The sequence below is a fragment of the Bipolaris sorokiniana genome, assembly GCF_000338995.1.
Source record: "Bipolaris sorokiniana ND90Pr unplaced genomic scaffold COCSAscaffold_9, whole genome shotgun sequence".
Taxonomy (NCBI): Eukaryota; Fungi; Ascomycota; class Dothideomycetes; order Pleosporales; family Pleosporaceae; genus Bipolaris; species Bipolaris sorokiniana.
This window is the reverse complement of record NW_006911903.1, coordinates 1,368,173-1,390,349: the sequence shown is the minus strand read 5'-3', so window position 1 is coordinate 1,390,349 and position 22,177 is coordinate 1,368,173. Positions and strand designations below refer to the sequence as shown.

The following is a 22,177-nucleotide window of genomic DNA, read 5'->3' as shown; positions in this document are numbered from 1 at the left end:
GTTATTTTGCGTTAGATAAGCTGGTGGAGGCAATAGATAGCAACGTGCGTGAGCTGAGGTTGGTGGGGCATACCTACTGGTCTGGACTTTTTGGTGGCGCTGGGCTGTACTGTAGCATGAGGCTGAAGACGTGAGTATGGGGCCATCGAGCGACGAAGACTGGTTCTAGGCCCTTGTTTACACATTGAATATTCACATGATTTGTAACGGGGGATGGATTAGATGGCTCATCTGCCTTACGATGTTGATCGTGGCTGTTATAGATCCCATCTCATCAGGAAATCAAGAATAGTAGAGAAGTCTGTGGTTGAAGCTAAGAGCGGAACGGCCCATACACCGTCTGCCTTAGAATTATTCCGGTAATCGATATCTTGGCGAGCACCATCTTGACCATCAGCTCATGGCGTCCCAGTTTCCTGGTTACTCAATTTAAACCCGAAGATGATTACACTGTTATGCCTTGCCGCTATTGAAACGACTGCTCTAAAACCTTACAATTTGAAACAGGATCATACCGCAATGTGAACATACTGACAAATGAAACAAACGCCAAATCTAGAAGATTCCATCCCTACAGCCAATCCAGAGTGCGTACCTCCTAATCAAAGTGCAGAGAGTCTAGGTCCAGCTCTTCCTGACGGCGCCTGTAGCGAAGCTTGTTTGAAGGGTCAAAGATCACAGTATCCCCAAACATATTGTATGGCTCTAGGGAAGCTCCAGATGCCAGTTGCCAGTCGTACTTGAGCAAGAGATGACAGAGCAATCTTCATCTTATTGGCAACAAAGAAACAACCCGGGCATGAGTGGATACCATGGCCAAGGGACAGATTTTCGGAGCAAGTAGAAATTAGATGAGCCTTTATAGCTGTTTTAGAATCTTCTTGCACGTGGTAGTATTGATACACGTCAAATTTGTATGGGTCTAGATAAATGTCAGCGTCAAACATGTTGTTACCATCTATGGAGATATATTGACCATTTGGGAAGATAAGTCTAGTTGGTAGAACAACCTTCTCCTTTGTTATTCTTCTCATGGCTACTATTGTATGTAGGTGTTAGTATTTGTAATCATGATTTACTGCTTAAAGTGAAGGGCAATACCCATAAGATGTACTCGGATTCATCATTTGTGTCTGCTTTATCGTACTGTCCATAAGCTTTAGGTTCGCGAGCGCTATCTTTTTTAGGTCGTCGGTGCTAAGGACTTGCACAACCTCTTTTCGTAACTCGCTAACCAGATCAGAGTCGTTAGCCAAGCGTTTTAGTGTCTGGTTTAACAAGTCTGAGGTAGTGTGAATGGTCGCTAGTGAAAGAGCCATCTGGTATAGAGCAGCATCTGCTGGCGCCCCGCTACTCTCTCGATGAAGCCATTCGAGTGTATCTTCGTATCTTGGGGCTGGCTCACCGCTCTTCTTCACTTTAGCCTTTCGTCGCTGCCATTCTGCAAGAATTCGGTTGAGGAAACCGAGCACTTCGTTCAGCTTGTCTTTAACAGCCTTAGGCTTCTTGGAGAAGAAAAGAACTAGGAGCTGTATCAGTGAGGGAAAGGTGCTAACTAGAATTCCCACTCCTATAGCTTCGATTAAATATTCCTTGGAGACTCGCAGCTAGTCTTCATTGTGACATAGCTTGTCCTTGAGGAAAACTTTGCTTGATAAGCGAGAGATTAACGATAGCATACCGTCTGCAACAGTAACTTCCTTCCATTCTAAGATCAAGTTAACTAGTATGTTCTTAGTGCGTCAACGAATTACTGTACCTGGGTAACTACTACGCCAAAATTTAAACGCTATTCGTTACGAATCGTATCCGCGTATGGAGGCGGAAGGATAAGGACCTCTGTGATACGTAGTATACGGTATACGGTATACGGCAATCCAGCCGAGACTAATGCGAGACGAAATGCGGGTCGCCCTTACGGTGCCGTTCCGGTGTCGTGAGAGCCTCCTCTCTACACCATGCCTGCACACGTACTATGCCCTACTAATGATAACAAAGCGGCGAAAGAGCTCTACGTCTACCAGAACGCATTCCTAGCGTTAGTAAAGTCATTTTTTTTAGGTCTACAATCTAGGTGGCAATCTTCAAAAATGTAGTGATTAGCTTATTTTTCCTTATCATACTCAGGGATTTAAGACTTCCAATTTTGCCATGAGTCTTTCGTCCTGCCAGCACTGATGGCACGTCACGTGACCCATGCGTCCCATGTTGATCATTACGTCCTAGAGTGGACGTCGGCGGGTTTTCAACCGTCCGTACTTCTTCAGGGAAAGAATCATTCTTGTTAGCTACTCAAATAGATGCAGAAGTTACTGGCAGAACTGCGCCTTGTAAGACGCTACGTGCACTGAAGGTCTGTGTTCCGATGATAAGAACGTCAAGACACTAATAACATTAGATGCTTGCACTGCGCTGCACAGTGGAATCACCGACTGTACGCAGGTGCTGGATAGCTCGACTAGGCAATGCGTGCATAAACTAGGTAACGCTGCATCGCTTTGGCTTTAGACATAGACTTTGCAAACAAAAATATGGTGAAAAAGGGTGAAAATCTAAAAGTACTCGATCTGAAAAACAAAAAGAACCCGTTGCCATGTATACCCAGCCGTGGTAGTTTACTTTCAATCCCTATGTATATGGCTCTACCTGCTTCTCGCTCCACTCCCAAAAAGGTCCTGCTTTACCATCGGTCACAAGGTCCTTCCGGACCTCTACGATTCTCCCCCAGGGGATGACCCAATCCTCTTCCTTGAGATTCGCTGCTTCAGGTGCCAGTCCTACAAAAAGCTCCGTATAGGCACCATATACTGGTGCATGCTGAAAGGGCCTGGAAAGCAAACTCAATAAGGCCCCTGAATGTCGCGTCAAATCAGATTTGAGGAGGCCTGGATGAAGTGCCTGTATCCTATTAACTCAAAACAAAAATTAGACTACATGGAGTAAAGACTTACAGTGCTAACCACTCCCTCATTCCTGTATCTTCTCTGATGTTCAATCGCATGTAAAACGTTGCCCGCTTTACTAGTGGCGTATTTTGTTGTTGCTGATTGGTCCTTCTTGAAATCGAGGTTGTCCATGTCAACTCCACCCCACGGTGCAACGACCTCTGCTGCGCTCGAGGACACCCAAATCACTCTGACACTACCAGGTGGACTTGATTTGGCAGTTTGCACGAGTATCGGCGTAATCAATTTTGTGAACAAGAAAGGCGCTAGACAATTCGTGCCGATTTGTAGTTCATATCCTTGCTCTGTCTTGCTGCCCTGAGGTGGCATCATGACGCCCGCATGTTGAAAAGCACATCCAGTCTCCTTTCCCTATTCAGAAACTCTTCGGTGGAAGACTTGATCCCTCGTAGATCATTGAAGTCTAGCTTGAGGAAGTGCAGCTGACCAGTTGCATTTGGGTGGCGCTCCTTGATCCAAGATATCGCAGTGTTTGCTTTCTCTGCTGAACGTGCCACAACGTAAACTGTGCAGTTACGGCTATATAAGAGACTAGCAAGCTCTTTGCCTAAGCCTGCTGAGGCACCGGTGACAATGTAAACTTTTGATGTGAGGTCGGGAACGTTTTCTTCTGTGAATTTTGGAGCTGGAAGAAAGGCTTTGGAGAGTTGGCTGGCCATCTTAATATTGAGGTCTTAAGATGCTCTAGTAATGAGCCAATAGTCTTTGGAGAGTACCGGAACAATTGCTCGATATGCCTGGGTCTTGCTGAGAACTGCTTAACTGAAACCAAAAATATAGAAACGAATGATGTACGAATTGCTCAGGTAATCAGACCGAATTTGTTCGTGGGTTGGAGTCTTTGTATAAGGTTTACGGCGTGAGGTCTTGAGAGATTTATCAAATGCTGAATTCTAACTCTACACAGCACGTCTCTTCTTTATCCTCACTCTCTTTATGAACATCTTGGAGGAATTTGGTAAACTTTTGGCCGGATTTAACAGTCCGCGTTAGTGAAGCCACAAAAGGTCGGGCAAGTTGCGCGGGGCTACTCTTCATGTGTTTTCCTTGTTAACAGTCGTATACCGTCTTTAATAACATATGATAGGGATAGAATCATGCGGTGACTCAGATTAAAGGCGCTATTTCCATAGGGCTTTTCGTCCATCGGCGTAATCTGCTCAGCATTGACCTGGCATACTAATCACATGGTGCATCGAACTTAATTCGTCGCTGTACTTTTGAACAATACACAAGACGATATGATAGTGCGAAAGAATCAATAACCGTAGTAATTTTCAGAGAGTTTACCATTCAGGTGATGCAGATACTTTGAATACAGCAAAGCGAGATTGTGTAAGGAGATAGTGCACGCGAAGCAAGGGTGAAGGCGACTAGTGCAACCGGAAGTAACTCCGCAAGATGACTGCATGACATCTGTCAATGCTGCATTCTGCACTACGGCACCTCATGCCGTAGTGCCTACCCGTGTTGTTGCTGCCTTTACTTCTGTAACTTTGGGTATCGACTCTCTCTCCTTCTTCAGCTTCTCTTGTATGGCTTGATAGTTCCTACTCATGGCATTCCTGGTAAACTCTTCACCCGTCACCATTGGATACCTCTTCAATGGACCTTGAATCTTGGCGTCTTTGCATGGCTGGTTGAAGAAAGCAATGCTGTATCGCTCGCCATAGTAGTCGTCTGGCTCGCATGGCGCCTTGACGCGATGAAAGGTCGATTTGAAGCGGTCATCGGACCATGACATGAGCAAGTCGCCGACATTGCATACTATAGAAGTTCAGCGCCGTGTTAATGCTCAGGCCAAAAACCAACGTACCAATTGCATTCTTCTCAACATCAGGCTCCACCTTTGTCCATGCGTCGCCATACCCAAACGAAGTCGAAACTTCCCTTCCTGGACATATCTCAAGACCCGATTGACCAGCTTTTTGAAACAACAAAGTCAAAAAGTCCCAGTCAGCATGCGCACCGGCCCTGTGGTACACCTGCCCAGTTGAATCTTGCTCTTTGGGTGTTTCGAAATAGTGTAGGAGCCGACAAACAGTCTGACACTCTGGTCGGCTGACATCGTGGGCTTTGACAAAGTAGTCATCTTCGAACTTCAGACCTCTAGCAAAACACTTCATGAGCTTTTCGCTGACCGCTTGTGCTTGATGCATGAAGTCCAAAGCTTGCTTCTGAAAGCCTGGTAATGTCTCCTCATCCAGCCAGCGCCCTTTCGTCCATTAGTTTTGCAATAAAATATAAACTTTGCAATCATAACTTACCATTCATGGCCTCCCCAAATTGCATCTGGTACGACTCTTTGCGATCAACGGCCCCTGTCGAGGGTCTTATCTGCGCATTCTTTTCCCATCCAGCGTTGTGCTGAGGAGAGAAGGGTACCCTTGACTTTACGCCGTTCGACTAATTGAAGAAGCGTGATGACTGGTCAAAGATGCGATCGATAGAGCCACGGCTGATTCCATGATCCACAATGCAAAAGAAGCCGTGATTTTCAGCGGCATCAACGAGCTCCTTGGTGATCTCATCCACCCGTGAGTCAAAATCACGAAGCGAAATGGTGGGCACGGGACGATCGATGTATTTTGTGGGCGCCATAAGGAAATACTGATGATGCCAATTATTCAATGCTGATGAGCTGTGATTTTAGCCCCCCTTCAACCACATACCATACTTGCTCTTATGTTCTCTCACATCCGTCAAAATGCGCGCTTCTCGGGCAAAGATCATCAAGCCCAAAATCGCCGTGGTCGATGCGGCCGTTGGGCCCGGCCGCCGTTAGTGGCAAGTGATGGCAGTGTAACGATAAGCATTCAATGTGCACATTTGAGGCGGGTGGGGCATGGGAGACTAGATTGGGTACTTATAGATAAGGCCACCCTCAGTGCCGTCCGCCATCTCGGCCGCCCCCTGCTCCTCGTCCTTACCATCTCAACATATCGACCCATTGGTCCACCTGCTGCTGCTACGTCCTGCATGTGCATACTATTGCCACGTGATGCTAACAATCAGGTCTCTGAGGTTTTGGAACACGCTCGAACTTAATTACCGACTTGATATCGACTGTTCTCAGTATCCATGGACGACAGTAACGCTCTCAAAGGGCAAAGGGCCCGATTGACATGCACAGAATGCTATAGGAGGAAGATCAAGTGCGATAAGAATGTAACTTGCAATACCTGCATTAAAAGGTTAGCACTTCTCTTCACATTGTAGACTGAGACATTTGGGCTTGCGGTTGAGCCAGTAGGCTGAGACCATTCACGATGATAATTATGCCTGGGTGTTGCTGTACAAAATAACTGAATTGACCGAACTTCTTGCTGCAACGTATGGTGCTAAGTCACAACTAGGGGTTACGCAAGCTTTTGTACAAGAGAGGATGCTTCTACTATACCATCGGTGCCCCCTCCTGCTTACCAAGCCCAAAGGGTTCCAACAGCATCCGACGGTTTCATGCGCACAATTATAGAACGTGTAGATGAACTTGAATCCAAGCTGGGGGGACGGTATGATGCACGTTTGAGCGAAGCGCCCTTTCCACATCCCGAAGATGCTTCATCGAGTCTGGCGCATAGTCATGTACCGAATTCTCCTCTACAAGAAAACACGGCCGATGCACCTTCTGAGCCTGCTGATACGGCTACTGTCCTGGAGTTTCTAGCATGGGGTCGCAAGAAAGATGCCCAATACGGGTCATCAGCAGAGCACAACAGTGGGCCGAGACGGTTCAGCGTAGGGCAAGATGACCCAGCGATCGCATCCAACGCCATGACCGAGGCTAGTAGAAACGCACAGCTCGATATTGTGGAAGCTCTTCTTTCTAGCAAGGAACATCTTTTACGGCTTGTTGAATACCACAACAGCTCTATCCTCTGGTACCATTGCTCCTACTCGTCAATGATATTCAATCAAGATTTGGATCTATTTTTCACAGAGTACGAAAGCAATGTACACAGTGAGAGCCTCAATCTACAGTGGCTGGGACTTTTGTTTGCCATCATTACTGGAAGCATCACATGTGCGCCACCATCTGTATACCGATCATGGGGATTCTCATCAGCTGAAAAGACAGCCTTGTCAAAAAGATGGTACGAAGCAAGTGTGACATGTCTCAACATTGCATGTTACATCGAGAATCATACCATCTACTCTGTACAAACAATCGCTACTCTGACAATCGCGGCTCACGTTTTGGGTAAATCAAATAGCCAGTCAGTCTTGCTTGCCTCAGCCGGACGTGTTGCGCAAAGCTTGGGTCTGCACCGCCTTGGCCCTGAGGGCACAACTGCTGCTGTTTCCCAACAGCAACTTCGCCACCGCGAAATGGGACGAAGAGTTTTCAACCAGCTCTGTACGCAAGACTGGTTTCAAATTCCATTCTCGGAATCCTATTCACTCAACCCCCGCTTCTGTCAGAACGCAAAACTCTTGAATTGTAACGGCGACGATATGATACTTCAGCCTTTGTGTGTACCAACCCAAGCAAGCTACTGTAGTTACCGTTATGATATTGCTAAACTCATGCCACAATTGCTAGACGCTATGGCCGAGTGCAATACACTGTTTACGAAGTACGAAAAGGTACTGCAGTATGACGAGAAGATGCGGAAGCTTGCCACGGCCTGTATGCCGACTTTCTTATCAACCAACGCGCCCGTATCCAACGACTGGCCGATCCATGTAGGGTGGGCAAGGCGATCATTAGCCATCTGCGCTTCGCACAAGATCATCATGATACACCGAAAATTCCTAGGACTTTCATTTACTAATTCAGCCTTCTCATTTACTCGCCGCACATGTATTGCAGCGTCCAAGACTATCCTGAAAGAGGCATTATCACAAAATGATGAGCGGGCCCCGATATTGTGGATTGAGCAGGCGTTCTCGATTGCCGCAGGCATAATTCTCAGCCTCGATGCGTTGCATCGGAGCGCAGAAGAAAAGGAAGTCGAGGAACACATGAAGCTTGTCGCGGACACAATCGACTACTTGAAAGGCTTCGATGAGAGCAAGATCGCTTCGCGTGGTATCCAGTTACTTTCCGCGTTGCAAAGGGAGATCCGAGAAGGTGGAACGATTGGGAGTAGAAAGCGCCCACGAACAGCAGAGTCAAGTGATACGGCTTGTTCATCGAGGAAGCGGGCCCGCATGTTGGATGTGGAAAGTTTTATCAGCAGCATGTCGCAAAACCTTCAAGTGACTATACCTACCTCTGCAACAACAGTGCAGGTTCCCGAGTATGTGGGGGATGCTTCATGGGACTCTTTTGTGAATATGTTGCCGTCGCAGACGGTTTGTAGAGGACACAGTCTTTTTGATGATCTGCTCTTATTTCGGTTCTGAGTCTATATATACTTCAACGACATGTGGTTTCTCGCACCCACGCCGCTTCTTTGCCGTATGCTTGCTATCGAATCCCTTGCTCTACCCATAACCATATCTTCATCGATGTGCAACAACTTCCCCTTGTCGACAAGAATCTGGCCGTCCACTATCACAGTATCGACATCTGCTCCTGAAGAGTGGACAAGCACCGTGACTGGATCTATTCCACCAGTGCTCTGCTCAGATGCAATCCATGGGGCGTTTGATACACCTCTCGGTTCAACAACGACAACATCCGCCTTCTTTCCCACTTCTAAACTGCCAATCTCGCTATCCAATCCCAACGCTTTAGCGCCATTTATCGTAGCAAATTCCAAGACATCATACGCACTCAGCACACCAGCCTGTTGCCTCACCCCGCCATGAAGTATCACCGCTAGATGCATCTCCCGGAACATGTCGTATGTGTTGTTACAAGGCGCACCATCTGTTCCCAGAGCCACATTAACACCGCTAGCGACCATATCCGGTATGCTCGCGACTCCAGAGCCAAGCTTGAGATTACTCGTTGGATTGTGCGAAACAGTGCTGTTGCTCTCGAGTAACATGTCGTAATCTCCAGCTGCTGGATCTAAGTGTACGCAATGTGCAAACACGCTTTTAGAACCTATCAGCGAGGCATTGCGACAGAACTCCATGGGACTACATTGGTAGTATTCTCGGTAGATGGGAAGGTCTTTTGGGGCTTCTGCGCAGTGCATTGTAACACCGATATCCTGCGCTCGCGCTGTCTCGCCTATCGAGGCGTGTGCGGCCATTGGAGAGCCTCGAGGTGTTCCGGCGGCAAACCACACGTGTAAACGGTCGTTGCAGGTGCTGTGGTGTTTCTTGTGGGCTGAAAGTGCAGCAGCTACAGACATGGAGTCGACGTCGCGATCTCGTGCGTCCTTCATGTTGAGATTTGCGTTTGTTTCAGCGACCTTGATCAGTTTTCCCTTGGCAGTTTGTCAGTAATTGTTCAGTGACTTTGGTCAACTTCCCCTAAACTCACTAGGCAAGCTCTTATGCCGGTCTCTTGTACAGCTCGAACCACGTTTTCAAGCCCGCTTCTGTGCGTGAGCATGGCTTCGAGGAAACACGTTGTTCCTGTCTTGAGCATCTCGGCTATCGTAAACATGGACGCAATATAGCCATCATCTTCGGCGTAGTTTGCTTCCAACGGCCAAATCGCGTCGCACAGCCAGTTGTGAAGTGGGAGATCCTCGGCGAGCCCCCGTAGTAGTGACTGTGCCAGATGTGCGTGTGTGTTGATCAGGCCAGGCATAACGATTTTGTTCGTGCAATCTATGATTTCAATATCTTGATTGCTTTCCAATTGTACTTGCTTCAGGAGGTCTGCGGTCTTTCCAAGCAATGTGATGCGGCCGTTTTCAATGAGTAGTGCGCCGTCCAGGATGATTTCCCGGTTCTTGTTGACAGTGATGATAGTCGCGTGGACCAAAAGCCCTCTCAGAGCTACGCTTGCCGAACCCATCGTTCCCTTAGCCAGAGTTGAGGTCTGTTTGGAGAATTGAGATGTCTGCAGCAGGGTATGTGCTAAACGTAGCCAGCCTTCTTCCTTAAGATGTTGATGTATGTGAATTCGAACGTGAACAGAGCCATCAAGTAAAAGTGGCTGCAGAAACCAAATAATCTTTTACTTCAATTTATCGACTCCTGTACACATGGACATCTGCTGTCCTCTAACCATACGTGCAGTGTTGCGTATATTACCACTCCCACCAGCTCGCCTAAAAGTGACAAGGGGCGGCCGACGCTAGCATGATAGCATCCCCTTATCGTCATACTGTCTACCTTACTTCACAGGACATGCCGACAAAGTTCTTGCGCTCATTGATTATTATGCTGCCTCTGATAGCGGGTCTCCAGTGGATTGGCTGTCGCGGGATTCTGCAAACTCACGAACGCCTATCGTAGGAAAGGCGCGACGCCAGCTTAGCACCGCGAAATAGCAATGGCAGGGACCATGTTGTATATACATACAGCGCGATCGCGTCAACCAGAGCTACGTAGAGCTACTTGAAATCATAGCTGACGCTTCAACCTGAACTAATAGCAGCCATGGCCGTGGAACCTCCAAGTGAGGTGGAGCAAAAGTCAAAGTACGCAGAAGAAACAGGACCATATTCGCCCGTAACCAGTCACGAAGCAAGCACTGTAACGACAAAATGGCAAGACATGCTTGCAGAGCTCAAATACTCGTTTACGACGAAAGATGGCTGGATCGGTAACTACGTGAGTTTATCTTTTAGAAATGCTACTCAGAATATCACATACTAACAACAACACAAAGGACTACATCTACCTAATCACCCCAAACATCTGGCCCTTGAACAAAAAATACAAAAACTATAAGGCCCCCTTCTACGGCCTAAATGACCGCGTCCCTATCCTCTTGACACTCCTCCTCGGCCTCCAACACGCCCTCACCATGATCGGCTCCATCGTCTCCCCACCCCTCGCCATCGCCTCGGGCGCCTTCAATTTCGAACCGGAAATGACCACGTACCTCGTCTCCACCGCCTTCATCACCACCGCCTAGCAACAGCCCTCCAAGTCACACGCCTCCACATTACGAAAACGCCCTTCTTCATCGGCACCGGCCTGCTCAGCGTCGTAGGACCCACCTTCGACATCCTCCCCATCGTCTTCAACTACGCCGCCCTACGCTACAAATCCGGCTCTTGTCCCGTCCTCGCCGACGGAACACAAGCACCGTGCCCAGACGCCTGGGGCGCATGTTTAGGAACTATGCTCTGCTGCGTGTGGATCCAAATAGGCATGGCATTCGTACCCCCCAAGCTCCTCAACAAAGTCTTTCCGAAACTCGTCACTGGGTCCCTACTTACCTTGATCGGCGTGTATCTCGTCGGAAACGGGCTGCAGAATTGGGGCGGGTCCTCGAATTGCCACGATGGTGAGGGGTTCTACGCGCTTTGTCCTGATGTTTCTGCGCCGAAACCGTTGGTTTGGGGGCACCCGAAGTTGATAGGGTTGGGGTTTAGCGTGTTTGCTACTATCGTACTTGTAGAAGCTGTGGGTGCGCCGCTCATGCGCTCGGCTTCCGTAGTCATCGGTTTGGCAGTTGGCTGCGCCGTGTCGGGCGCAACGGGGTACTGGTCTACTGAGCAGTTGGATCGAGCGCCTGGCGGCACATTTCTCTGGGTGCATACGTTCAAGCTGTCTGTCGATGGAGCGCTAGTGTTACCCATGATCATCATGTTTGCGTGTCAAGCGGTGTCTTGCATCCCGGATATCCTGGCTACGGCCGAGCTGTCGGATGTGGATATCGAGGGTACAGTGTTCAACAGCAGAGTCCAGGGCGGTATCTTGTGCGATGGCATTGGCAGTTTCCTGAGTGCACTTGCGACCGGTCCACCGATGGTCAGCCAAGCCGGCAACAATGGTGTCATAGTGCTTACGGGCTGTGCGTCTCGTCGAGCGGGTTGGGCAGCAAGTGGGTTTCTGGTTCTCATGGGAGTCGTTGCCAAATTTGGGGCTGTCTTTGCTTCTATGCCCCCTTCGGTGCTCGGTGGTATGCAAGTCTTCCTCTACAGTACCATTGCCGTAGCGGGCATTCGCGTCCTCGCACTGATCTCGTGGACACGTCGCGATCGCTTCATTCTTGCCGTCGCACTTGGTATCGGATTCATGGATATCTGTCAACCTGACTGGTTTGCCCAGGTTCTGGCGTACAACGGACCAAATGAGAAATTGATCGGATTTGAGCAGGGAATCAATCTCGCGGTTGAAACGCCATTTGTCATTGCTGCCATTGTAGGCGTAATCCTAAACACAATACTTCTGAAAGATCAAAGTCCTGTACCGATCCTGGCATATGGCAACGAATGAAGGGCATCTTGGGGCTGCCATGCGTGAAGATTAGTCGATTCTGACAAGCTTCCGATATCGTCATTTACAATTTACACGTTTGCACTACGGAATGTCAGGCCCGAATCTCGTTGTACGAGCCAGAAAAGCAGCCTTGTCCCTGCCAAAAATGCCATGTCGTTCAATCAACGGATAGATCAATTTCGCTCTACTACTTAGGCCCACCAAGTTCCGAGGTTGCCAAGACTTTCAAATCCCGAGACATTTGAATACTACGTACTCCCTTACGTACAGCAAGGACTTTGGGGGCACATGCATCTTCGACTCCAAAAGTACTAGGTGCAGCCCCGTCGTAAAGCAAGCAAAAACCGCACATCATGCCTCGTGCAGGAAACGTGTGCATAAACGCAATGTAACACTCTCGTACATTATGTACGAAGTACTATACTACCGGCACTCGACATCTTTCGTCTGTGTGCCCCACGATTCCCATCCCCTATGTTCCAACGACAATCTTCTAACCTTATCTTGTTCCCCCGCTCGAGCGGATGTCTTCGGGTCCATGAGGTTCTTTTTTATCTACACGAATAATGAGTGGGTACATACGTTGTGTTATGCACTTACTCGCATACGTACAAAGCCAAAGAAAAAACGAGCGATTTAAACGCAAGCGGGATTGTCAAACATACGATAAGGCTTCGGCCATGGTATACCTCAAACACACACAAACACACACACACAAAAAACAAGGCCGATAACCGCGCTAAACACCGTTTTTAAAGCAAACACACACGCACCAAGTTAGAAGACAAGTTAGATGATCGGTGAGGGTGTGGGGAGGGGAGGGGCGGAATAACGAGAAACCCACTCTTTCGGTCGCCGAACTCTATTTTTTTGAAAAAAATTGTAAAGTACTACTAGATTACGGACCGAAAACATTACAACAGTTACGTAGTTAGTAGATTTAAGAAAAGTAAAATAAGCGCCGCAGCAAGATGGTCGAACATGGGTAATAAATTTGTTCTCAATGGAAAAAAAAATCAAAAAATCGGGCACTTTTTGGATAAAAGTCGAAATATATAATGTGATTTTTATTTTCATTGTGATTTTTCGGTCTAATTCGTCAAGTGACCCTCCCCCCCCCCGGCCCCTCCCTCTCCCTTTGCAAAGTCGTCATCGTTAAAAAAAAAAGAGGGTTATATAGTAGCGAAACCCTAGAAAAAAAATAGACAGATTGTATAAGCCCAACCAAAAGATACTTTGCACAAGAAAATTAAAACAGCAAGGACAAGGGGCCCACATGCGAAGAGCAAGAAGGAAAAAAAAATAACACGAACGAACCACATACAAGTGCGGGTCCCAAAGAAAACCGGCCCTTTTCTTGTATTATATAGTACTTCCATACAACATATGCCCATTTTACCCATTTTTTTTACATACTCCTCGTGATGAGAAACAAACAAGAGAGTCATGGAATTGACTCGCCGCCCTGCCGCCATCCGGCGGCTCCCACACGAGCCGACAGCGCCGTCGCCGCCGCCCCATTCCCCCTCAGCCCCCCCTTCCCCTTCCTTCCTATCCTGTTTGCTTCGAAAACGACGATCATGATGCGTTTTGTAAGCCAGCCGGGGGCGCTGCTCCCCCAGCACCAGTCGCGCAATCGCCAGATCGGCAACGAGTCAACCTAAACCCTTCTACCCACACACACACCTCCACTCTTGCGCCAAGCCTACTGACTCAATGCATACACGTAAAATGTATGGACGAGTCGAACGCGCTTGTCCATGGGAGTGGTCGGTGTGGACCAAAGCGAGCGTGATTGCTATCGGTGGGGTTATTCAGGATGAGAGCAACAGCAAGAAAAATGTGGGTATATGCTAGTCCTTCGCCAAAGGAACGATGAAACTAGGGGTCAAGGGGTGTGGAGAAGAAAGAGGAGGAAGAGGAGGAGGGCGTGGTTGCAGATTGCTGGGATTATAGAAAAGGAAGGAAGAAAGGAAAGAAGGACTAAGGTTTGCGAATTGAGTATGGTCCTTCTGGGCGCGCCTGCGCGCGCCTGCAAAGAGGCAGCAAGATTCTGTGGGGAGGAAAGGGTAATAGAAATGCATAACCTTTGGTGCGATCAGTGGGGGGAAGGGAAGTGCATGGACATGTTTGTGGTTTGTTGGCTAGCTGCATCCGCCGATGTAACTTTTGCGTGTATTAGGTTTGATAACCGCATGCTCACACGTACACCACATGTACATGTACAGTGATACGCTGCAGTAGCGTACGTTGACTACCACCCGTCCCTCCCATGTCGAGATTGATCCTTTTGATTCCTTAGCGCCTTCTTCTCCACATTACGAAAGCGGTCCGTGTCGATTAGTCCAGAGCCCTGGTTGCAAGGATGACGCTGTCGATTACCAGTCAGTGTGTGGCAACGATTTCACATGCCGAATTCCTGCCATAGACATCGACGCTAGACCGTTGAGCCTCGGGATCTTTCCCAGCCTTGTGGGTGTGCTCGATATTGCCTAGAACTGCGAAACCTGGTTCAACAGGCCCACGGATTTGATTGCCGGTACTGCCCAGGCCAGGGTTTTGTGGCAACGTGCAATGAATAGCGGTCCGACTGTCCAATGGCTGTCAAATTTCCAACTTCATATTGGCCTATCAGACTTGAGGTCGACAGCAGCTAGACTCCTTCCGCAATAGGACTGAAAGGAGGTTGAAAAGTTAAGGCCAGCCACCATGTTACTGCACCCCACATACAACCTTCTGATTGGCGCATTGGCGCAAAGCAGACATTCGGCCTTTTGGCTTCGTCAACGGAGCAATATGATAGTAGCCGGAATAAACAATGGCGTATGACGCATGTATATACATGGAAACTCATGACATTTTTGTTGCCTGTCTAAGCTGGTAGCTAAGACGGCTTTGCTTGCATCCTGGAACAAAACAAGAAGGATCAAGTGGAGAGCGTTTGGGACACCAGTTGATCCAAGTATCAATTTTGACGGAGTTCTAGCCTGCCACAAGTCCGTGGAACACTCCCGCCAGGCCCGAATGCTTCAGGAACTGAGCCGTCATATTGTTGAGGCTATCGCAATGCCCCCGTGGCTATGGGTCCATGCGACAAGTGGATATCACACAAAGTAACCCGATGAATGAGGAAGGTCCGTGTAAATGTAGCGACAACTTGAGAAAGCTTTTTTGTCTAGCCAGTGTACTTAGTGTTACAGTAAGAGCATTACGCTAAATTCTGCCAATAGCGCTGCTTATTCATTATTCAAGTCGTGCTTGCGTATGGTGCAAGGTTAATATATCGTACATCCGCGCTTGTGTCGTGGTGTGCATAGTGCTTCGATTGTTATTCGCAATCCAATAGAGCGGCTGGTAGCGAAGCCAAGATGGCTGTCTGAAACCGCATTTGAGGCAGAAAACAATTCCGTGGGACCGCACAGCAGTCTTGAGGGAATGTGTAATCGACGGTCAACACGTGCAACAAATCTATCTTCCTCCTGGGGGGGGGGGGGGTTTTTTGCAAGGAAAATTCGGCATCTGATCTCCTAGCCGTGTCCGTACGTCGTTTGCTGTACCCTTGACCTTGTTTTGCTCTCATAAAGCTCCTCTGATAGGTCCTGTTGCAAGTAATGTGATCTGTCACATACTCTCATACCGTATCAACGCGATCGTTTGTACATGGACTGGTCTGGCATGGAGTTGCCATCCCACCTGCGCTTGAGGCCATCTGGTAAAGAACTGGTGACGGCTTCCTGCCACATGGTCGGAGTGACGTAAACGGGCGCAGGGTTGCTATAAGTTGACGATGGCGGCATTTGACCAGACGCACCATGGATATGGCTGGACTGCGGAGAGGTGTTGGCCATCTGGTAGCTGGGTTGTATGGTTTCCTGCGCCTGCCGCATGTCGTAGCTGGTTCCTGAAGGAGTGGGTCTTAGCGGCGGGGAAGACTGGGAAGAGGCGCTAGTAGGAGGGGGCGTACCAAAGGCAACATTCCATTGACTATAACACGTTAGTATGGCGCATAAGCTCCTTCGTAATGCAGAATAACTCACTCAAATATGCGTTGTGGATTCCATTGAACACTGTCCGGCATTTGCAGGTTAGATGCGGACTGAGGCGCACGTTGACCCGATGCCATCATGACCAAAGACTGGGCTACTGGAGAGTCAGCCTTTGATCCGTGGTCGGATGCCGAGATTGGTGGAGTAATGGGATGTGCATGGTAGTTGACCTGACCTGGTTGTTCCATCGGCGATGAATGGCTTGCGTGACGAGACCGGTAAGAGCCTTGGTGGCTCATGGGGCTCGTTTGCGGGGCCACCTGAGGACTTCCAAAGGGAAACGATGGTTTCAGCTCAAACGGCTTGGAGCAGTCAGCCGAGAAAGCTTGGCGGAGGCTGTTGATTTGCTGTTGCATCTCGGGCATTGGGAAAGAAGGTGACATGGTCTCCAGAACGCGCATGTGCCTCACGAAAAATTCTCTGGCGTCGTGGTTGATGTCTGGATCAGGGCAGGTCACGGCCACCTGTATTTGTTAGTGAGCGTGTACCAGAGTTGTAACCGGCAACTTACTAGATGAAGCATGGTGCAAGTAAGCAGGGCATAGATGTGGAAGCTGATGCCTCGTACCGCGCACAACAGACCAGGCATGCCGTAAGTTTTGAGAATAGCCTCCTGTAACTTGCATAGATTCTTGGCAGCTGAGTAACACGTGAGCATATGCTGTTTCCATATGCCGTCGTACGAGTCAGACACCGCATGTAATTGAGGTCGGAAGTGCATTACGGTGGCCAGGTATTGGTAGCTGTGCATATTTGCAATCTGGTGGGACGGGATCCAGGGAGCCGAACCATCCTGGGGGTAGACAAGCTGCATATCCTCGGGCAATTCTCGAAGCCAGATGGAGAAGTCGGTATTGTGAGCCACGAACGAAGGGTCCAATGGCCAGTCTGGTGTCTTGTTCCTTAGCTTTTTGAATATGGAAGCCGAGTGATAAACGTTCTTGGCGATGCGACAAAACTGGATGAACTGACGCGCGATCTGGACCTCCGCAGGATCCTGTCCAGCAACTGACCTAGGCATTTCCAAATCGACCGTGTCAATGTCAACACCGAAATCGTAGCGGCCTGTGACGATCGCGTCAGTATTCTGAGTCGAGTAATTGAAACTGATTGCCTACCTTGCGGACCGCCAATCATCACCTCAAAAACCATGCAAATCTGCCACACCCTCGTCTTTGCAACACAGTCGTGCGGTGTTGAGCCACACGACTTTCCCATTTGATGAATGTCGTAATGCTCGTGTAACTCCAAGTCTTTTGCCATTGCCACAAGGCTGACGGTAGCCATCCAAGAGCGCCAAAAGTACCCGCGCTTTGGCGATGCTTCGCGAGCCTTGAGAAGGAGAGTCATGGCTTGCATTGTGCTGAGTCGCGATACGTCCCTAAAACTTTCTTCATGCCCTACGACTATAGTCAGTAAAGCGAGTCAGTAGCAAAACAGAAGATCACTGACTCGTTGCAAGCGCTAGCCACTTGTTGCCTTCGTCCACATCTCCGAGCATCAATGTAGCACAGGCAAAGATGGCCTCGAGCATGAGAGGCGAGATTGAATCTGGCGCGCTGTGCCATTGCTGATAGAAGTAGGCCTTGTTGATTACTGGGCAATAGGGGTGTACATTGGTGAAGAAATAATCAAAATACTGCAGAGCCTGGTCATCCGAAGGCATCATTTCTGGTGGTATGCGGACAGTGTGATCCAGGCTGACGGATTGCGGTAATTGTACCTCGTATTCCTCTTGTGCTGGTGTTTCGGCCAGTGCCTTCTTCATGTTTGTGATGTAGGGTGCTGCATGTTGTCAACTTGGGGATCGTACTTTGCAAAAGGCTTTGATGCAACCTACCGACAGCGGTGTGATCTATCTTGAGTTCGCCCAGAGCTTCAGATAAGCTTGAGGCAGAATCGCTCCGCCAGTGAGGTTCTGACTCGGGTGGGGTCAAGATAGTTGGTGGTGCGGACGATGCTTGTGGGTAGGGTTGTTGAGGAGCATAGCCCATTGTTTGCTGGACTACCTGAGGCTGTGACAAGGGCTGATAGTGACATTGGTCTTGCGACTGTTGGTCCACGTAGGGTGAAGGCTGATACATGCCTTGGGCAGCACCGGCCATGGACAGCGGCATTTGGTGAGGCATGGCCTGGGTCATGGATGGTTGCCGTTGAAATTCATGTTGGGAAGGCACATCCGAAGCATACTCCAACGGCTTGGGTTCCAGATCAAAAGTCTGGGAACCGTTGTAGTCCTTGTCGTAGCTGACTGTTGGTGGTACACAGTTGAGTTTTAGGCGGATGCAGGCAGCGCAAGGCCATGCATTCGTCGTAGCGGCATCGCATTTGATCTTGCGTCTGCGGCAGCCTTCGCATGCTCTCATTACTGCATCACGTTAGCATGCGCATGTCATTCTCGGCGAGCGCGAGCAACACGGGCGGGCGGGCGAGGCGATGGAATCACACCTTTCAAGCGCTTGTGTCTGTTGTGCTCATCTACGAATACATAGTCTAGATGGGCCATGTCAGTTGCTTCTTTAGTGCCCAGCACACGGGGCGGTGTGAGTGTGTATGTTTGAACTTACTGCGCTGGTTCTCGCGTGGCGCCAGGGTCGGCGGCGCAAAAGTGAAGCTCTGCATTTGGGCGGTTTGAGGTAGTAATGGGCGTCCAGTTGTCTCTGGGGCCATTGTGTTTCTTGGTCAAGACCAAGGGCAGACCAGAGTGGAAGCGTGGGAGCTGGCACGGTGGTTTGCGGGCAGCGGGGTCGTGGGTTCTCCACCAAGGTGGTGAGGTTGTGTGCAGTCGCGGGTGGGTGGGCGGCCAATAGAAGGTTGGAGTGACGGGAGGGGGTCCAGAATGTGACAGATTGCTGCTGGCGGACAGAAGAGGGCCTTGTTCAGAATGGGGTAGAAACTAAACCGCCAAAAGCCACGGGCAGACGGTGCAGGTTGTTGACTGACGATGGTATAGCGCTCGCGAAATCTCCGCAGTGCCGCGGGCGTGGTTAGGTTATACGGCAGATCAGGGCAGCAGGAGCAGCAGCAGCAGGCACATAGGGAGGGCAGGTGGAGACGATGTCTGGCATGCCAGGGTTTCGACGACGCACTGGCAGCGGGCTCGCAGCGTGGCTCACGCGCGCAATGGTGGCGTTGTCGTGTATGGATCTCCTGAAAGGCTCGAGTATTGTGGTCCCCAAGTGGTTCGCCGTGTATGAAGGGGTTAAACAGGCGGACGAGGGGTAGGTGGTATGCGACGTGCAGGATCCAGGAGCCGCACCGCACTAATAGCGTCTCTGTGTGGGCGCCCAAGTTGCAGGCGCGTGAGCGCAAGCGTCCGCTGCCCAGATGCTGCGGACACAGGGAACTGCCGTGCTGTGGGGGTGTGAGGCAATAGGGAGCAGGGGTGGCGGCGCCCGTTGGATACTACTGCTATCTGAATCGTATCACGTATATGCTGAGCGACGGGTATTAGTGTGGACCTTTTGAGCTTCGCGATCCGCTGGGAACTGGTGCTGCTATAAAAGCGGCGGGGGGGCAAGGCAGAGTCTGACAGCTGATGATGAATGAGCAAAGCAAGAAGGCTGTTGCACACGGGCGAATGCTAGGCACAGACGCCCTCACAACACAGGCACAGGCACACACACACACACATAGGGACGGGTGCCGCTCATGTCCAGCAAACTACGGGCGAAAAGGCAAAAATCTTTCCGGCTGTCCGCGTACGCTTGTCCCCAAGATGAAGAGGCTGTTGGTGGCGGGATGCATCCGGTGGATGGACTGCCCAGAAAAAGTACATTAGGGCCCCGACCACTCGACGGTGACAACGACGACTTGGATTGTACAAATGGCCAGCAGTGTGCATGACATGATACGACTGGGGGAATTAAGGCAGAGAGGGCTGCGCATGCATGTGGTCGAATCGAAGATTGGCCTCTGGCTGGGCTGGGGCTGGAGCAGGTGCCTGAGCAAGCCGTGAATGCTCATCTCATCAGGACATTGCTGCCATGGCAGAGCGGGTGAGTGGGTCTCTGCAGCACTGAGCGAGGGAGCGAGGGAGCGAGAGATTGGCATCGATGACGAGGACTTGGACCTAGCCGGGGACCATCATGATGCTAGACGTGGTGCGGTCAGAGTAAGTAGTGGTGGTACTAGCCGGCTAGAAAGGGGTACGAGCATTTGGCGTAGTGTTAGCAGTCTGGCAGCGTCTTGTCAGGAGCTCAAGCGAAACGTCCGTCTTTCCACAGACAGGGCGAGAGTGACATGGCGCTTTTCCGATTTGAGCATAGGGCGGTGTACCGACAGTCGCTTCGCTGCCTTGCTCATGGGCCCTCAGGATCGGTGCCATCTCCATGGGCACGCACTCGATGGGCAGGCTAGGAGCACTCGGGCTGACTGGGCCTGGCGAGATGCCGTCGTGTGCCGTAGGGTGAGCCGGTGTCGATGTCGCGCACCACACTTGTCGGCGAATTGATTTGGGCCAAAGCATGGTAGTCGCAGTCGCCTGCAAGGTTCTAACGGCAGACGCATCACCATCAGCACAGCCTGCATAAAACAATAATCCTCCCCATGGCTACGCCGCATGGGGGAAAGGCAGCTTGGGCCTGGTAGAGGGCTCTAGTCTGCATGGACACATGGGCAGACAGGCCTACCGCATGGCAGCGCATGAACTGAACACGACCATTGCGCCCGCGAAGCGAAACACGGCCGAGCAGACTTCGAGAAGGCCTTCAAACCATCTGCATCGACACTCCCGCACGGGGAAGGGGGCCTGGCGCCCCTCATGCCGTGAGCCGCCACAACATGTGCCTGGTTGGTGGCGGGCTGGCGGGCATGACGAGAGCAGAAGCAGTTGCAGTTGCGTGCACACGCAGACACGGCCCCAGACAGTCGACTGGGGAGAGAGAGGCCCAGCTGCAGCTGGGGAGGAGAGGCCATGGCTGACCAAGAGCGGTAACCAGACTGGCGGGTCGAGTGCTTTTGCGCCGCACGCGACAAGACAGCTGGAGGGGCTGGGGGATCGCGGGACCCTAGTTCCCAGGCCTTGTACGTGTATCATCGCTGGGAATCATGGCGGCCTGGCTGACGGGGTTGCAGTGTGGGCGTTGCCAAGCCGAGGCTCGTCTGACAGGCGGGTGGTGGTGGGTATGATGCTGCTGGTAGTGGTAGTAGTAGTGATGGTGGTGGTGGCGGCCACGGCCGACTGGGGCGGCCGCCGGCAAGCCATCGAAGGCGCATCGAAGGTAGGTATGTACAGTAATGCAGGTCGCAGTTGTATGCAGCTGCAGGCCTTGGATCCAAAGCCAACACGGCGTGGCCATGGCACCGCAGCAATAGCACTCCCGTCTTGTTTTACTGCTGACACGACTCCTGTGCTTGTGCTGTTGACTTCACCGGGGCGGCGCTGATCTCTGGCGTTGATCTCCCTGCCGCTCAGGAACCAGCCCTGTGACTGACCGTCTGCCGGATTGGGAAGTATTTCCGCCAGAATGCGGGAGGAGCCGACAGCAGCAACACGAGAGACTCAGATTGCCTCCGTCTCAGGCCACGCCTCTGGAAACACGACGAGAAACCCTTTGATTTGGGTCAACCGTAGTCCGGGAGGCGACCGAGCAATTCACCGCCGCCCGCCCTCGGTCCTCGTCGCCTTGAACCTTCAGGCTGCGGGGCCACGACGTCGGGTCTTGCCGATGCTCGCCGGTGGGGGCCCGTCATCTGGACGAGCGGCATACTACACTACTACACGGCTGCTAACAACTGCAGCATACGCACGTATGAAGAAGGGGGTGTATGAAAGAGTGTGTGTCTACAGCCGCCAGGCCATAACCTGGAAAGGACAAAACGACGCCCATTCGATATGTGCAGGCACTAGTCAAACGGTGTACCACCCCACACTTGTCTCCCCTGCATCCATCCCATCTTGCTCACGGGTAATCTGCG

General features: G+C 50.6%; 8 protein-coding genes across 8 annotated transcripts; 3 read left to right on the top strand and 5 right to left on the bottom strand.

The window, feature by feature from the left end:
* Positions 1-391: 391 nt before the first annotated feature.
* COCSADRAFT_200826 (uncharacterized protein) lies at positions 392-1,319 on the bottom strand (the record flags this gene model as incomplete). The annotated part of the gene is made up of 3 exons (XM_007703248.1): positions 392-703; positions 741-1,039; positions 1,115-1,319. The coding sequence occupies 3 exons, from the start codon at positions 1,317-1,319 to the stop codon at positions 599-601; spliced, it is 609 nt and encodes a 202-aa protein (XP_007701438.1). The 3' UTR covers positions 392-598.
* Positions 1,320-2,442: 1,123 nt separating this feature from the next.
* On the bottom strand, positions 2,443-3,625 carry COCSADRAFT_359487 (uncharacterized protein; the record flags this gene model as incomplete). The annotated part of the gene is made up of 3 exons (XM_007703247.1): positions 2,443-2,898; positions 2,952-3,263; positions 3,302-3,625. 3 exons carry the CDS (start codon positions 3,623-3,625, stop codon positions 2,629-2,631), a joined length of 906 nt encoding a protein of 301 aa, XP_007701437.1. The 3' UTR covers positions 2,443-2,628.
* Positions 3,626-4,213: 588 nt separating this feature from the next.
* Positions 4,214-5,567, bottom strand: COCSADRAFT_182478 (uncharacterized protein; the record flags this gene model as incomplete). Its single annotated transcript, XM_007703246.1, has 4 exons — positions 4,214-4,733; positions 4,783-5,181; positions 5,234-5,372; positions 5,442-5,567. 4 exons carry the CDS (start codon positions 5,565-5,567, stop codon positions 4,414-4,416), a joined length of 984 nt encoding a protein of 327 aa, XP_007701436.1. The 3' UTR covers positions 4,214-4,413.
* Positions 5,568-5,872: 305 nt separating this feature from the next.
* On the top strand, positions 5,873-8,669 carry COCSADRAFT_339106 (uncharacterized protein). Its single transcript, XM_007703245.1, has 2 exons — positions 5,873-6,160; positions 6,323-8,669. Exons 1-2 carry the CDS (start codon positions 6,048-6,050, stop codon positions 8,313-8,315), a joined length of 2,106 nt encoding a protein of 701 aa, XP_007701435.1. The 5' UTR covers positions 5,873-6,047; the 3' UTR covers positions 8,316-8,669.
* Positions 8,670-10,418: 1,749 nt separating this feature from the next.
* On the top strand, positions 10,419-12,414 carry COCSADRAFT_359458 (uncharacterized protein; the record flags this gene model as incomplete). The annotated part of the gene is made up of 3 exons (XM_007703244.1): positions 10,419-10,592; positions 10,651-10,862; positions 10,970-12,414. 3 exons carry the CDS (start codon positions 10,419-10,421, stop codon positions 12,207-12,209), a joined length of 1,626 nt encoding a protein of 541 aa, XP_007701434.1. The 3' UTR covers positions 12,210-12,414.
* A 943-nt stretch (positions 12,415-13,357) lies between these two features.
* Positions 13,358-13,874, bottom strand: COCSADRAFT_339010 (uncharacterized protein). The gene has a single exon (XM_007703243.1). It carries the CDS (start codon positions 13,685-13,687, stop codon positions 13,403-13,405), a length of 285 nt encoding a protein of 94 aa, XP_007701433.1. The 5' UTR covers positions 13,688-13,874; the 3' UTR covers positions 13,358-13,402.
* A 1,979-nt stretch (positions 13,875-15,853) lies between these two features.
* On the bottom strand, positions 15,854-18,880 carry COCSADRAFT_92438 (uncharacterized protein; the record flags this gene model as incomplete). Its single annotated transcript, XM_007703242.1, has 8 exons — positions 15,854-16,196; positions 16,250-16,722; positions 16,770-17,323; positions 17,377-17,658; positions 17,711-18,043; positions 18,099-18,626; positions 18,707-18,751; positions 18,826-18,880. The coding sequence occupies 8 exons, from the start codon at positions 18,878-18,880 to the stop codon at positions 15,854-15,856; spliced, it is 2,613 nt and encodes an 870-aa protein (XP_007701432.1).
* Positions 18,881-20,854: 1,974 nt separating this feature from the next.
* COCSADRAFT_359440 (uncharacterized protein) lies at positions 20,855-21,383 on the top strand (the record flags this gene model as incomplete). Its single annotated transcript, XM_007703241.1, has 2 exons — positions 20,855-21,283; positions 21,335-21,383. Coding segments are annotated over exons 1-2 (461 nt in total), but the record flags the coding sequence as incomplete, so codon positions are not given.
* Positions 21,384-22,177: the final 794 nt, after the last annotated feature.

Coding starts and splice junctions, on each gene's coding strand:
- COCSADRAFT_339010 (XM_007703243.1), bottom strand. CDS start 13,687: ATGGCGGCAGGGCGGCGAGTCAATTCCATGACTCTCTTGTTTGTTTCT.
- COCSADRAFT_339106 (XM_007703245.1), top strand. CDS start 6,048: ATGGACGACAGTAACGCTCTCAAAGGGCAAAGGGCCCGATTGACATGC. Junction 6,161..6,322: donor TGCAATACCTGCATTAAAAG/GTTAGCACTTCT, acceptor AGTCACAACTAG/GGGTTACGCAAGCTTTTGTA.